At 48.5% G+C, this 15,475-nt stretch overlaps 1 protein-coding gene and 2 non-coding genes across 3 annotated transcripts in view; 1 reads left to right on the top strand and 2 right to left on the bottom strand.

Moving 5' to 3' along the window:
* LRRC58 (leucine rich repeat containing 58) overlaps positions 1–15,229 on the bottom strand; it is a 21,275-nt gene extending 6,046 nt beyond the window's left edge. The window contains 6 exon segments of the mRNA XM_075071853.1: positions 670–947; positions 2,229–2,357; positions 14,735–15,031; positions 15,033–15,092; positions 15,094–15,185; positions 15,188–15,229. Coding sequence (XP_074927954.1) covers positions 670–947; positions 2,229–2,357; positions 14,735–15,031; positions 15,033–15,092; positions 15,094–15,185; positions 15,188–15,229 — 898 coding nt within the window.
* On the bottom strand, positions 7,022–7,094 carry TRNAF-GAA (transfer RNA phenylalanine (anticodon GAA)). The gene has a single exon. It is a non-coding gene; the product is annotated as a tRNA-Phe (tRNA).
* On the top strand, positions 10,732–10,825 carry TRNAI-UAU (transfer RNA isoleucine (anticodon UAU)). Its single transcript has 2 exons — positions 10,732–10,769; positions 10,790–10,825. It is a non-coding gene; the product is annotated as a tRNA-Ile (tRNA).
* Positions 15,230–15,475: the final 246 nt, after the last annotated feature.

The following is a 15,475-nucleotide window of genomic DNA, read 5'->3' as shown; positions in this document are numbered from 1 at the left end:
GTCCACACCTGATGAGCAGTGCTGCATCACCAGCGCTGGATTCGCTACACCTGTAGCAGACCAGGAGTACAGCCAGCGCTGCAGCCAGGGAGTTGCAGCGCTGGCTGAGCTTTGTAAGTGTGGACACTGAGTAAGTTGCAGCGCTGTAACCCCCTCACCAGCGCTGCAACTTGCAAGTATAGCCAAGCCCTAAGAAATAGACAATTTGAATTAGAATAAATCCCTTGCAAAGTATTACTTGGAACTCCCCAGTCTTGTGCAATGCCTGTAAAACCCCTTGCATACAGGTTACATGTGACAGTTGTGCTCAACACCTCAGGAATCCCAGAACATGCTGGTACAGCCGCACAGTTCTAAAAGTGTATTTTGCGTACTAATTAAAACAGTTCTATCAAAAACAGTGCTCCTGTGCAGTGTTTGCAACCAGTGCTAAGATTTTAAGCAATCAATGACCTTGCAGGGACTTTCTTGCTTAGGGTAGAGACAGCCCAAGTTAAGATGCAGTGACAGTCCCTTGAGGAAGACAACACCTGGGGCTACTGAAATGCTCACAGCAGGAACTGACTAGTATGACAACACATGCAATTAAGCTACCAAAAGAAGAGCTAGGTTAGAAAGAAATAGAAAAGCCATCAGGTAAGAACAGGGAGCAGAGAGCAGCTAACTTACCTCCACACTTAGGATTGGGGCAGTTGCTGGCTAGGCTCAAATATCTGACAAGATTCCCTGGGAGATCACTGGAAGCATAGGGAACGTTGCGGGTTTTCATGGTGCGTCCAGCTAGTTCCAGGAGACTTGGGGGATTATAAGTCAGATCACGTACAAAGCGAACAACCAGTGGGTTCCCTCGCAAACTCAGCTCTTCCAGGTGAACCAGGCTGAGGATCTCCCGGGGGAGGTATGTCAGCAGGTTGTTGTGAAGGCTAAGGGAACGTAGGGAATGCAACCTGAAAAATTAAAAGGAAGACAGTCAAGAGGAACAAGCATTACAAAGCACCACCCATTTACTACCTTTCTCACTAGCTTGTTTCCTTTGGCTTTTTCCTTTAAGCACACAGCCATGCTAACAGAGCTGCTGGTCTAGCACACAGACTAGCCTATGCAGAACTTGGCTCAGCTCCTCAGTGCATGTTTAAGAAATAAGCAGGGTCTTAAATGTGTCTGCCAACCCACCCTAAAAAACTAGTATGGAACTAAATAGTGCTACACAAAAAGATGCTTTTTAGAGGGATGTTTCCTTGCACCAAGGGTATGTATTCAAAAAGTTCCACACAATGCACTGAATAGGTCACTGGTTCTCAATCAAATATTAAAGATGATCACACTAGCAGTTAGCCAACTCTGGCAAACCCCATGGTTTCATTGTCTGCACCTGCATCACCGCATGCTCAGATCCCGTCAGAGCTCAAGAGCTAAGCAAGGTCAGACCAGGTGAGAGTGACTGGGAGACACAACACGTTGAATTTTTGTATGTAGAGCTCTTCCCTTTGTCAGCACCTAACCAATATTCCTCATACTGCATAAGGACATCGTACTGCTGGAAGAATCATCTTTCAAACGAAACAAAACTAAGGTTATGAACACCTGATGTCAGAGATCCCACGTCAAGAGTAGTAATGCTAAACCCTGCTATCCTGATCAAATTCCAACTTGGAAACCCCCATGCTTTTATCACCTTAGCTTGGAGTTTCAATTGCACAGGGTAGTCTTTATTTTCTATCCAACTACCGTACAGATTTTTTTCTATTTTGTAGTAGATAAAACAAATCTTACATTCAGAGGTGTGTTGTGAACCTTAGTGAACGTTTTAAACATTCTGATATCCTTGAATGAGATGCTATATAAGAGTATCATGCAAATAAGACCAGGAAAAGATTTTGGGTAGAAGGCAAAGGAGGCTGAGCTCAATATGATGAAAAACGTATAGCGTGGCATTTATTTTTGTTATTGGCATTTCAACTTTCACACTTCCTGCGTCCGTGCTTAGATGTTATGGTGATGGCTGCTATACCAAATCCTAAAATGGCCATTCACTTTCACAATATTTTGAATTTACAAGTCCTCCTTGCATTGCCTGGCGCTGAGAATCGCCCCCTGCAGACCTAACCTGTGATTAAGAACTAAAGAGCAACCAGACCTTCCCAGGTACTCTTATCCACACTTGCAGAATAAAGAGGTTTGAGCATTGGCTGGTGGTTGAAGAGAGCAAATTAGTTGGATATACTCACTGTGCCAGCTGAGGAGGAATACTCTGGATCTTGTTGTCAGACAGCACTAGGTAACTTAGAGAAGGCAGGTTTGCTAACTCAGGTGGGATTGAAGTAATGAAATTCCCTCCAAGGTACAAAAACTCTAAACTGAAAGAGAAGACGACTTCATTACTTGGTTAATCTCATTTCTGCAGTTTCACTTAGTGCTTGGTCTCATTTAGTTTACGAGAGATTTACAGCTTGCACTGCAGATAAAACAACTTCTGTTAAGACATACCATATGAAGAGAAAGTTGACATATTATCAATGACCATAATAAGATGATAGTGGAGCAGCTCTTCTATAGTTAATGTTGAGTGTCACTTTGAGCTTAGTTGACTCTCTAAGTGCACCAAAATCCACATTGCATCTTAGATGGTATTGAAATCTGCTGTGTGGAATAGGATTAGCATCTAAATTTGGGGTCATTTGACTGAGGGGTTCCGGAGCTACATCTCAAATATAATCAGCTATTTACAACATCACCATGGATCTAATTTTTTTCCATGTACACCTTGGGCTCAAATTATTGCTTTAACCCTCCCTACACTGATCTCAGCTACAGCATGGGATTCACCACCCTTTTAGGGATACACTACTGAAAGTCATTAAAAACATAAGAATGGCCATACTGGGTCAGACCAAAGGTCCATCTAGCCCAGTATCCTGCCTTCTTGACAATGGGCCATGCCAGGTGCCCCAGAGGGAATGAACAGAACAGGTGATCATCAAGTGATCCATCCTGTCGTCTATTCCCAGCTTCTGGCAAACAGAGGCTAAGGACACCATTCCTGCCCATCCTGGCTAATAGCCCATTGATGAACCTATCCTCCATCAACTTATCTGGTTCTTTTTTTAACCTTGTTATAGGTCTTGGACTTCACAACATCCTCTGGCAAAGAGTTCCACAGGTTAACTGTGCCTTGTGTGAAGAACTATATCCTTTTGTTTGTTTTAAACCTGCTGCCTAGTAATTTCTGACTGATTTATGATAAACACAACAGTTCCTTTCTCCGCTGAGTACTAACTCATGTTTAACATCCTGTTAATTACCATACAACCTCAGGGCCATGCTCTTAACATTTAGTTTCCCAGCATAGAAGCACTCCAACATTTGGATCTATCCTTTCTTTACAACTAATGATGCCTGTCCCCACTGCCCAAAGATGCTGACTAGCATAAAACTTAACAGCTGGCAGTGGAAAGATCTGCCCAGAACTTTAAATTCAGGTATGAGATCAAAATTTCCCTAAAACCAATTTTAACAAGAAGTTTCCCCATCTGGTCTGCAAGTGGAGTGAGGAAGTAAGAGTTTAATCTGATAACACACTTATCCCCATCACTTTCTATGATTTGTCATTTCTACAGAAAACAACACAGCAGATGCTGAGATGCAACAAATTTAAGATCAGTCTCCTGAAATTATTGGGAAAATGTTTGAAGAAAGTAATTCTAGTGGGTTGCCTCTAACATTGTATCTTTACCATAGCTCCAGTTGCAAGTCTACCCACACACTTAGCACTTGGCTGCTGGAAGTATCACAGGCCAAGGGACACACTGGCTGCTGCTTCCACCAACTCCCATTGGCCCGGAGCAGCGATCCGTGGCCAGCGGGAGCCGTGATCGGCCGGACCTGCGGACGGGGCAGGTAAACACATCGGCCCGGCCTGCCAGGGGCTTTCTCTACACAAGCGGCGATCCCTGTTTGAGAAACTCTGCTCTATAGCAGAGCTAAATGAGTAACTGATTTTTCAGTTTGGCAGCCAAACTGAAAAATCCAGAAAATTTTTTTGTTTCATTTCAAACCAAACACTAAATTATTTTGTTTTTTTCCTTGCTAAAATGAGAAGCAAAACAAAAACCCTCTTTGGGTCAAACAAAGTGACATTTCATTTCTAAACACAATGTCAAAACAAAATATTTCAGCCTTTAAAAAAAAACCCAACAGTTTTTTTCAGCTGAAACCACCCTGATGTGAATTGGTGAATAATTCTGGTGATTGCTCTACTCAGCAGACTGCTCTGTAGGACCCAGCTACATTCATTTGAGCCTTTCACGCACTCTCATTGCTTCAACAATTGCATGTTAATCAGGAGTACGAAAGACAATAACTGCTGCATGAAAATAGTGAAGTTAAGAAAGTGGATGAGAACCAGTTTAGTTTAAGTGTTCTTGATATCCAGTTGGTTTGAAACACAAAGATTCCCCTTTCATTTGCACTGATGTAGATGTGGAGTAACTCCACTGAAGAGGAATTAAACTACCCAAAGACTGGTACAACTGCAAGAATAGAATACTCAAGTTCCCAACAGCAAAAATAAAGATGGCAACTGCTATGTTTACTTAAGCTGTTGAACAATTTCCACTGAGATCCTTTTACGTAATGACTTTGAGACAAGTCTGAGTAGCATTACAAAGACTGAGCCCCATTTTTTTGAAACTCATCTGTGAAGAAGCTTACTCCGACTGCAGGTGTATATATCAGAACCACAGTAGCACTGCCTCACGCTAATGGTTACTATACAAGGGCAGTCTGTACCAATTTAGACAGACAAGACCTACAGGTGATTTGACACTTCTCTCCCCACTCTCCCACACATATACTCTTCTCAGACATCTGGGTTCTTGTTTTTGAATAAGAGGTCATTACTTAAGTATACATAGATTCAAACTCTGAAGCACATGTGTCATGGTACAATTCCCCACTCTGAACCTTAGCGTCCAAAAGATGGGGTACCAGCATGAATTCCTCTAAGCTCAATTACCAGCTTAGAACCTGTAGCACTGCCACCAACCAGGAATTCCAGTGCCTGGTACACTCTGGTCCCCCCAAAACCTTGCCCGGGGAACCCCAAGGACCCAGGACCCTTGATCTTACCCCAAGGAAAGTAAACCCTTTCCTGCACTGTTGCCTCTTCCAGGCTTCCCTCCCTGGTTACCCTGGAAGATTACTGTGATTCAAACTCCTTGAATCACAAACAAGAGAGGAAAATTCACCTTCTTCCCTCCTTCTCTTTCCCCCTCCCAGACTCTTCCTGAGAGAGAAAGTATCCTGACAGAGAGAGAAATCAGCCTCCTCTCCCCTTCCCCCTTCTCCACCCAATTCGCTGGTGGATCCAGACCCAGTCCCTGGGGTCTCGCCAGAATAAATAAACAATCAGGTTCTTAACAAGAAACTTTTAATTAAAGAGAGAAAAACAGTGAAAATTATCTTTATAAATTTAAGATGGATTAGGTACAGGTTTTCAGCTATAGACACTGGAATACCCTCCCAGCCTAAGTATTCAAGCACAAATTAAAATCCGTTCAGCAAATTACAAATTTGAACTCCCCCAGCCAAATACACAGTTAAACTCCTTCCAGCCAATACACATTTGCAAATAAAGAAAACAAACATAAGGCTAACTCGCCTATTATACCTAGTACTTACTATTTTGACTCTAAGAACCTGTATCAGAGAGATTGGAGAGAAACTGGTTGCACGTCTGGTCCCTGACCCCCAGAGTGAACAACAACCAAATTCTAAACAGCACACACAGACTTCCCTCCCTCAAGATTTGAAAGTATCCTGTCTCCTGATTGGTCCTCTGGTCAGGTGACAGCCAGGCTTACTGAACTTGTTAACCTTTATAGTCAAAGAGATATAAAGTACTTCTGTGCTATTAAATTTTCTTATCTGTTTATGGACAACATGAAGACTCCAGTAAGAGGACACAAGTTTCACATGATTCACAGATTACTTTGCTACTGGGAAACTGGAGTGTCTCTGGCTGGTTCGATGCCTTTAGAGTTAAGCAGGGGTGGCCAGCTTGAGCTTGAGAAGGAGCCAGAATTTACCTCAGTCCAAGTGTGTACATTTTTAATACATAAGGCAACACCTCCTCCCTTTTCCCTGTCTATCCTTCCTGAGCAAGCTGTACTCATCCATACCAGCATTCCAATCATGTGTATTATCCCACCAAGTTTCGATGATGCTAATAATATCTTAGTTGTATTTATTTATTAGCACTTCCAGTTCTTCCTGCTTATTACCCATACTTCTCGCATTTATATATAGGCATCTAAGATACTGATTTGATCTTACCTCCCACTTTTGCCCTGACCCTCCTTTCTCTCTGCCATTATGGCCCACTCTCCCTCCTATTTCCAACCCATCTCCCAGGTCTCCTAATATAGCAGTAACCAGTGTCACAGAGCACAAAATCTACCAGTAATGCCCTCCAGCACCTTCTGTACTTGTACTGTGAATGTGAAGAACAACACTCCAACCCATCCTTCTTCCCTGGCCAGGAGGACCAGAGAGATGGGCCCCTTCCTCTATCACCCTCTGCCTATTGAGCTACTTTAGATTGTTAATGTGCATTTCCTGAACAGCCACCATGTCCAAGTCCAGCTGCTCCAAGGCACTGAACATCAAGCACCTCCTCCTGGGCCCTCAAATCCCTGCCACCTTCCACATGGCCACTTTTACAGATGCCCCTTCCCTGGGACTGCCATTGCTCAGTTGCACAGAGGAGTTTTCATCCCTAATCGCTGCCCAGCAGCCCTCTGGCACCATTCCTGAGGGCCACCCTGCCTCACTCACTTGCTGCCATGTTGGGAAAGACAGCTCCCATCTCTCATCATTAAAGGTCAGGTGGGCCAACTTGGAGCAGAAGCCCATTCTATGTTTTCCTACTGCAGAGCCCAAGATCAGGATCTCATCTGGGGTGCAGGCATTGCTGTTCACTCAGAAAACATGACACCACTGCACAAAGAGGAATGAAAGGGCCTGCCAAAGCCTGAGATTGAACCAGGGATATTTAGATCTTCAGTCTAATGCTCTCCCAACTGAGCTACTTTGGCAGCTGTGTGGGAGTGTTTTGGCCTGTTGCTCTCTGTCCGGGATGTTTTTGCAGCAGTTGCACACAAAAAGGATCATTGTGAGCGGGCCCATGATGACAAAACTCACTTTGGCCTGCCTTGCTCAGCTTGACTGCTTCCTCTCCAGTGTCTGCCTGAGTTCCCGGGTTAACCTGGTGGCAGAAGAGGACTGGGGGCCAGTGGTGCGGGGGGAAGATTGACCTGGACCCTGAGCTAGACTAGACCCTGCGATGAGAGTCTGGCCACCACTTGCCACCCCACCCCTGTTGTTCTGGCTTCCCCCTGTCGAGGGTTTTTTCCCCACTCTGAACTTTAGAGTACAATGTGGGGTACCTGCATGAACACTTCTAAGTTTAATTACTAGCTTAGATCTGGTATCGCTGCACCAGCCAAAATTTAGTGTTTGGCACACTTCTATCCCCCAAAACTTTCCCCTCCCTGGGCAGCCTTGAGAGACTTCACCAATTCCCTGGTGAACAAAGATCCAAACTCCTTGGATCTTAAAACAAGGAGAAGTTAACCATCTCCCCTTCTTTCCCCCACAAACCCTGGTGAGATCAGACCCAATCCCCTTGGATCTTAAAAAAGGAAAAAATCAATCAGGTTCTTAAAAAAGAAAGCTTTTAATTAAAGAAAGAAAAAAAAAAATTATCTCTGTAAAATCAGGATGGAAAATGATTTACAGGGTATTCAGATTCATATAGACTAGAGAGACCCCCCCCCCAGCCTTAGATTCAAAGTTACAGCAAACAGAGGTAAAAATCCTTCCAGAAAAAAGGAACATTTACAAGTTGAAAAAAAACAAACATAAGACTAATCCGCCTAGCCTGGCTATACTTATAATTCTGAAACATGAAAGACTGATTCAGAAAGATTTGGAGAGCCTGAATGGACGTCTGGTCCCTCTCAGTCCTGAGAGCGAACAACCCCCAAAACAACAAGCACAAACAAAGACTTCCCTCCACCGAGATTTGAAAGTATCTTGTCCTCCTATTGGTCCTCTGGTCAGGTGTCAGCCAGGTTTACTGAGCTTCTTAACCCCCCTTTACAGGTAAAAGAGACATTAACCCTTAACTATCTGTTTATGACACCCCCACTGGACGTCATTTTGGGAGCAAAGTGGGCTTCTGCCTCCCCCTCTCCGATTTTCACACCGCAGAGGAGTGCGAACAGGAAAACGAACTGCTGCTCCACACTCCCACCGGAGGAACCCGACGCCCCTAGCTGTGGTGAGTAAGAAGTGGCTGTTGGCTGACAGGGCCTGTCCCCCAGGAGCTGGAACAGCAGCTGCTTGCCTCCCCCTGGCTCCAGGCTGTGGGAAATGCTCATTGCCTGGCTGCATAGTGGATGCTGCTCCGTGCTCTGGAGAGTATCTGTATTGGTCTGTCAAACCCTGTCTTCACTGAGCCAGTCTGGTAAGGTCCCAAGTGCCCCCTCCGGCAGGCAGCTGAGAGTCTGTGCAGACATCAGCCCCCTGCCAGCCCCAGAGCCAGCAGCAGCGCCAGCCCCCCCAGCACCACCACAGGGGCACTCAATGAACTTCCTGTGGGGAAATGGCTCCTTGGCGTCCAGCTGCTAGAGTGAGAGCCAGGGGAGAGCAGTGTCTGGCTCACCCTGGGGGAGAGAAGAGACCTGATGAGTGCGGATCTCCCTCAGCCCCCTGCAATGCTGGTCAGTTTTATTGTCACTGTAATAGTCAGTGCTTCCCTTCAGGGCTGGCCCTAGAGGGGTACGGGGTTGGGACAAATCCCCCCTTTCCTCCCCAGGCCCTGCCCCCACTCTACCCCTTCCCCCAGCATCACCTGTGAGATTTCCACAAGGCCATCCATGCTGAGGAGCCAGTCAGCCGTGTGACTGTACGACCGGATCAAGTGACAGCTGGCCGAGTTCCAGGAGATGAGGCTGCCGCTGGCTGATTTGAGTGGGAGCACCAAGTGAAGGGAGAGGGCGGCCTCCGCTGACATTTTTGCGGACTGCAGGGAATGGAGACAAAACAGGGGGATGCTGGGACTCAGGGCAGGACCCCACGGATCTGATAGTGGAGGACCACAGTCGCTGGAGGAGGAGAGAGAGTCCCGCGAGAGGAAGCCGCTGGTGGGAAGCAATAAGTGCAGAGTGGAAGCCAGCCAGCTGAGGGTCACAGGGGTCTAGAAAGCAAGCTAGCAGCAGGTCTCATGGTGTAATGGGCAGCACTTAGGACTCTGAATCCTGCAATCTGCGTTCACATCTCAGTGGAACCTCCAGCAGGTACGTTGGTTTACTGCAAAGCCCTGGAGTTCAGTGTGTTTGGTTCCTGTCTCAGGATGAACTAGAGTGAGGTTTTTCCCTCATGCTGGGTGACTGATGCCCACTGGAGACAGGTCTTTGGTCTGGCCAGTTCAATGGGCTGGCTGCTATAGGTTGGGGTCCTAGAACTTAACAGTCTTGTTAGAGAGTCCTGCGGGTTGACCATATGATTGTTTCTCACTGCTTCACCTGATGTCCATAACTTTGGTCCCTGCAGCTGCCACACTCTTCCTCTTGTGCACATGGCATTCAAAGGAAGGAGTGCCAGGGCCAGGCTTCATAGTCAGGGAAAGGCAGGGCGGGGAAGAGTCTCAGGCTACCCTGGCACCGCTCTGCTGGCCACACTCTCTCCTCTGGGATGTCTTGTGGTCCCACCAGGAGTGGAACAGGTCCCTAGAAGCAGGGCCACCCAGAAGATTCGGGGGCCTAGGGCAAAGCGGGGGAGTGGACATAAAAAGGCACCACTTGCTGTGGTGCTTGTACTCACTGGGCGGCGTCTGAGTCTTCAGTGGCAGCAGGTCCTTCACTCACTCCACGTCTTCGGCAGCACTGAAGGACCCACTGCTGAAGTGCATCCAAAGACCTGGATCGCTGCTGGGTGAATAAAAAATAAAAAAGGCGCTTCTAGCCAGGGAAGGGATTCTTGGCCAGGGCTTGCGCAGCCCCTGTGGGGCCTGGGGCTTGGGGCAAATTGCCCCACTTGCCCCCCCTCTGCCAGGCAGCCCTACCTAAAAGTAGCGGCCACCACCAGAGCCCGATCCCTTCCACTCAACTCCACGCCCCTGCCTCACTCCTCTCCCCAAGGCCCCACTCCTATGCTGCCTCTTCCCCCAAGACCGTGCCTCCCGCTCACTGCTCTCTGCCCCCTCCCCACCCTCACCACCCTTACGGTCATTACAAAGTGGTAAGGCAGAGCCCTCCCATTTTGAAAAGTCCTGGGGTGTTGTTCCCCCCTGTTCAGGCACCCCTGGGCCCTGCACTTCACGCAGCTCTCCCTGATTTCAGCTGTTAGTGAGGGAGCCTCACTGCTAGCACAGACTTGGCAGTTTCTTGTATGAGAGACGCTGTCCCAAAGCAGGACTAATGCTTAGAGCTGGTTTCAGTGATTTCAGATCTGTTGGTCTGCAGCAAGACTCTCCATTGAGTCTTAATCAGCTCTGTTATTACACAGAGACTAACAAAAGGGTGAAATGGTGCCTGGAAGCCTTAAGAAGAATCCACCCTACTGAGTACAACACTTGTCGCTACCTGCTTTCAACCCCACTGAGAATTTTTGGGGTCACGCCTTGGCTTTATCAGCCTAGGGGGGTTTGGAGAATCACAATTAACAAGTGCTCCAGTGGCGCAATTGGCTAGCGCACAGTACTTATAGAGCAGTGCTGAGAGGAGCTATGCTGAGGTTGTGAGTTCAAGCCTCACCTGGAGCATTGGTTTTCATTAACCAAATAGCTTCACCCCTCCTTTGGCCCTGTGGAATGTAGAACTCCAGCCCTGGAACACTGAGGCAGGTGAGGGGTCAAAAATGCCCTTATTACCTCCTCTCCAGAGTGCAGGTCAGAATTTACAATCCTTTCTCCCCCACCAGCCCCTATGCCAGGATCTCTCAAGCAGAGCCTGGAGTCCTGCCCATCCCTGAGCCTGGAGGGAGAGGAGCAAGGAGCCATTGTTAGAGGGCTTTCCCTTCCCCTGCCCACTTCCCTGGCTCTTGTCAGGCAGACAGCAAGCAGCAAAAGACCAGAAGTCGAAGCGCAGACAAAGGGATGTTTACTGGGGTTAGTTTCCAAGCAAGCAGATTCTGAAGCCCTTCACACCAGTCAGGCTGATCTCTATACACTGACAGAGTCTGTTCCCCAGCATTCCCTTCCCAGCTCTGACACCACAGAGCGTTTACCCCACATCCCTACAGACAATTCTTTCCTGGGTGCTGGCTGGTGAGTCTTGCCCACATGCTCAGGGTTTAACTGATCACCATATTTGGGTCAGGAAGGAATTTTCCTCCAGGGCAGATTGGCAGAGACCTGGGGGTTTTTCACCTTTCTCTGCAGCGTGGGGCACGGGTCACTTGCTGGAGGATTCTCTGCACCTTGAAGTCTTTAAACAACGAGTTGAGGCCTTCAATAGCTCAGACATAGGTCAGGGGTTTGTTACAGGAGTGGGTGGGTGTGAAGTCTGTGGCCTGCATTGTGCAGGAGGTCGGACTAGACGATCATAATGGTCCCTTCTGACCTTAAAGTCTATGAGTCTATGAGCTCTGACACTGCAGAGTGTTTACCCCACGTCCCCTTTCCCAGCTCCGACACCGCAGAGCCTTGCCTGTGTCCCTGTTCCCCGTTCCTATTCCCATCCCCCTCGTTAGCATGATTCCAATTTCCCTGCCCACTTCCTGTCTGACCCCAGTTTATACAGTAATATTCTCAGCTAGACCTTAACCAATCATTTTACTGAAATGTAACTAACCTATTCTAACCTATTGTAACAGAATTCTCTAACCAATTACATCCCACGCCCCTAATTAACTTACACCAGCAAAATTAATTCTCCAGCAGACAGAAACAATCAGAGAACCAAACAGACTGACAATAGAAAAGTGGGGGCCATAAAGATAAACCGTAGAGAAATGACGGTTTCACAACCACGGAGAAGGGATTTCTTGCCAAATCAGATGCTTCCTTAAGATCATGCATCCGACAAAGTGGGTATTCACCCATGAAAGCTCATGCTCCAATACGTCTGTTAGTCTATAAGGTGCCACAGGACTCTTTGCTCCTTAAGATCTGTTTCTTTATCTGGTGGTGATGGGCATAGGCGGCAGGTTTGTATAATTTTTGGTGGTGTCCAAAATGGTGATGCCTCCCCCCCCCCACTCCCGCCCTGTAAGCCGATATATTTATATTTTATTAAATAGTGTAAACATGGACTGGAAGCTGTAAGCATTTAAATTTCTCTTTATTGCACAATATCACTATCAGAAAAATCCATTGTTGATTATTAGTGGTCCTACAAATCAAGAATTTGTTGCTGGGATAAAATGAATCGACAACGCGTCAGCGCCACAAGATTACAAGCGTCAATTAAAAGTGGAAAGTCAGAAGCAGCACTTGCCTGCTTCAATATATGGTGTTATATTTTGTGGGAATGTTCTTAATGTTTTCTCTGAATACTGTGTGGGTGCCTCAGTTTCCTCTGCAAGGTGCCAACTGAAGGTGTTGAGGACAAAGAGATCAGGTGGCCTCCTTGTCTGGAAGAGAAAAAAAAAAAAAATCAAATCTGAGATTCCATAATCAGGACTCCAGGAACTTGAACTGGAAAATATTAAATATCATGACAAAAGTCGCAAGAGTTGGCAAAACTGGGATCCTCACAGACTCATCCTTTTCCTTTACTCTGTCCTATCCAGGCCTTATCTTATTTACATGTAAGGCTTCAGTTTGTATGTTTCTTCTTGATTTAGAAACGATAGCTGAATTTTTTCCTCTCATGCAACTGGTGTGATATAATACCTGAAATTATAGAAATTACTCCTTTTAGAAGATTAACTCATTTAGAGGCTGATCCTCCCATTCTCACTCATGAAAGTATTCTAACTGAAAATCATTGGGGCTAGTAGTCTAGACTAGAATAGAGTATATTCCATCTGTCTGTATAAATCTGAGGTATTTATAGGGTGCCCAGCCATCACCATCGCATCTAGGTGCCAACCAGTCACATAAGGACTCCAGGACCAGGGTCCTAATTTTGGGAATGGGGTTTAAAAAGTGGGAAGATGCTAGCCAAAGCCTGAGTTTTTCTGTTGCTTTTGTCCAGCAGAACTAGGAATCACTCAACCCCAGTTTATGTCTAAGGGCTTGGCTACACTGGCACTTTACAGCGCTGCAACTTTCGCGCTCAGGGGTGTGAAAAAACACCCCCCTGAGCGCTGCAAGATGCAGCGCTGTAAAGTGTCAGTGTAATCAGGGTGGCAGCGCTGGGAGATCGGCTCCCAGCGCTGCACGCTACACCCATAAGGGATGTGGTTTACAAGCAGCGCTGAGAGAGCTCTCTCCCAGCGCTGCGGCTCTGACTACACTCACACTTCAAAGCGCTGCCGCGGCAGTGCTTTGAAATTTCTAATGTAGCCGTAGCCTGCATCATTACTCACTACTTTCTCAGTCCAAGAAACAGCACCAGACTGGCTAAATCATCAGAGGTTTGATTAAAACTGGAAAAATAACCTGAAGTAGAAACCCATAATGTTTAACATCCAAGACTGGACAACTGTAGCTTGTAGCCTGATAAAACACTAAAAAACATTCGATTCTGTCTATCTAGTTAGAATACTCTATAGTAGAGAAAGTGCATTTTTTAAACAGCTACCTCAAGCTGTCTCCTAGATTCAGCATTTACCAGGTAACAGGGGTGTACGAGTGTTAAATTGTCTGATGCAATTAGATTACATTACAAGTATTTCAAATGAGGTGGGCTAGCTCAAACGAGCCAATCAATTAAAACCACATCTTTTCCCATAGCCTAGACATACTCTCAGGACACAACTTCACTAGAAAAAAAATACATGTGTTCTTAAATTACCTAACAGGAGGTAAAATCCAAGTGAAGGCATTAAGGCTGTTTGTCACTATTACATAAGGTAGAGACTCTAGGGCTACATAGGGGTTTACCCTGACCATGTTAACTCACATGAAAACCACAAGCAACCTTACTGTCACAAGAGGTTTCAGAGGGGTAGCCATGTTAGTCTATATCAGAAAAAAAAAAGAAAAAAAAAAAAAAAAAAAAGAGTCCTTGTGGCACCTTAGAGACTAACAAATGTATTTGGGCATAAGCTTTCATGGGTTACAGCCCAATTCATCAGATACATGGCGTGAAAATCCAAGACAGGTATAAATACACAGCACAGGAAAAGATGGGAGTTGCCTTGTCACGTTGGGGGGTCGGGGGTGGGGGGGTCAGTGCTAACGAGGCCAATTCAGTCAAGGTGGACGTGGCTTGTTCCCAACAGTTGACAGGCCCTATGCGACACCTTGGCCAGCTAACGTGTTAAAGGGGAGTTTGATAAAGGGGCTACAAAGCGCGAGCTGCCCTGCCGTAGGGGCACCTTCTGCCCTAGCCTGGCCACCTCCTCAGGGGCAGCGTGCAGGGCAGCACAGGGCCCGACCGGCGCAGGAGGGGAACCGGCGCACCTGTGTTCTCCTCCCTGCGCTTGAGATTCCCCAGCCGAAACGGGGCCGGGGATCCTCGCTGCCCCTCGGGGGCCTGTCTGGCCCCGCCAGAGCGGCCCGGGGCTCTCCGGGGACCCCCCTCGCCAGCAGCGGCCCCCGCCCCCGTGGCCCGGCTCTCACCTGCTGAGGGCCTGGATCTCGGGCGGGATGCTGTGCAGCCGGTTGCTGCCCAGGCTGAGGCTCTGCAGCCCCCGCAGGCCCAGCAGCGCGGCGGGCAGCTCGGCGAAGCGGTTGCCGCTGAGGTTGAGGACGCGCAGGGAGCGGGCGAGCGGGGCCTGCCCCAGCCCCTTGGGCAGCGCGCCGGGCCCGCCCAGCCGGTTGTTCTTGGCCAGCAGGGTGCGGAGCCGCGGCAGCTCCAGCAGCTCGGCCCCCAGCGCCGCCAGCCCGGTGCCGCTCACGTCCAGCACTCCAGCGCCGGAACCAGCGCGCCAGCCCCGCGGGCAGCGGGCCCGACAGCCGCCGCGACAGCACAGCCGCCGGTCTCGCGCGTGCGCCGCGCCTCCAGCTCGGCCCCACCGCGCCCGCCTCGCCCGCCCGCGCCGCGGCAGCTCCAGCTCAGCTCCAGCAGCCCGCGCCGCCGCCACCCGCAGCCCCGGCCGCCTCCCGCGGCTCCATCCCGCCGCCCGCTAGGCCCGAGCCGCGCTGGATCGCCCCGCCCCCTCGCGTCTCTGGGCTCGCGGCACGTGGTGCCCATGCAGCGCGCGGGCACTCTGCCCGCCCCCCGTCCCGGCCGCGCGGCCTGCACGCGCACTACCGGCCCCTCATGCGCTAGGCGGGTTCCCGCGCGCCGCCTCGTGCGTCACCCCGCTGCTGACATGCTCGCCCGGCTGCAGGTGCGGGGTCCGGGGGGACCGGCTGGCG

The sequence above is a fragment of the Chelonoidis abingdonii genome, chromosome 1, assembly GCF_003597395.2.
Source record: "Chelonoidis abingdonii isolate Lonesome George chromosome 1, CheloAbing_2.0, whole genome shotgun sequence".
NCBI classification, from domain to species: domain Eukaryota; kingdom Metazoa; phylum Chordata; order Testudines; family Testudinidae; genus Chelonoidis; species Chelonoidis abingdonii.
The sequence above is the reverse complement of the archived record's forward strand: the minus strand, read 5'-3'. Positions and strand labels throughout refer to the sequence as shown.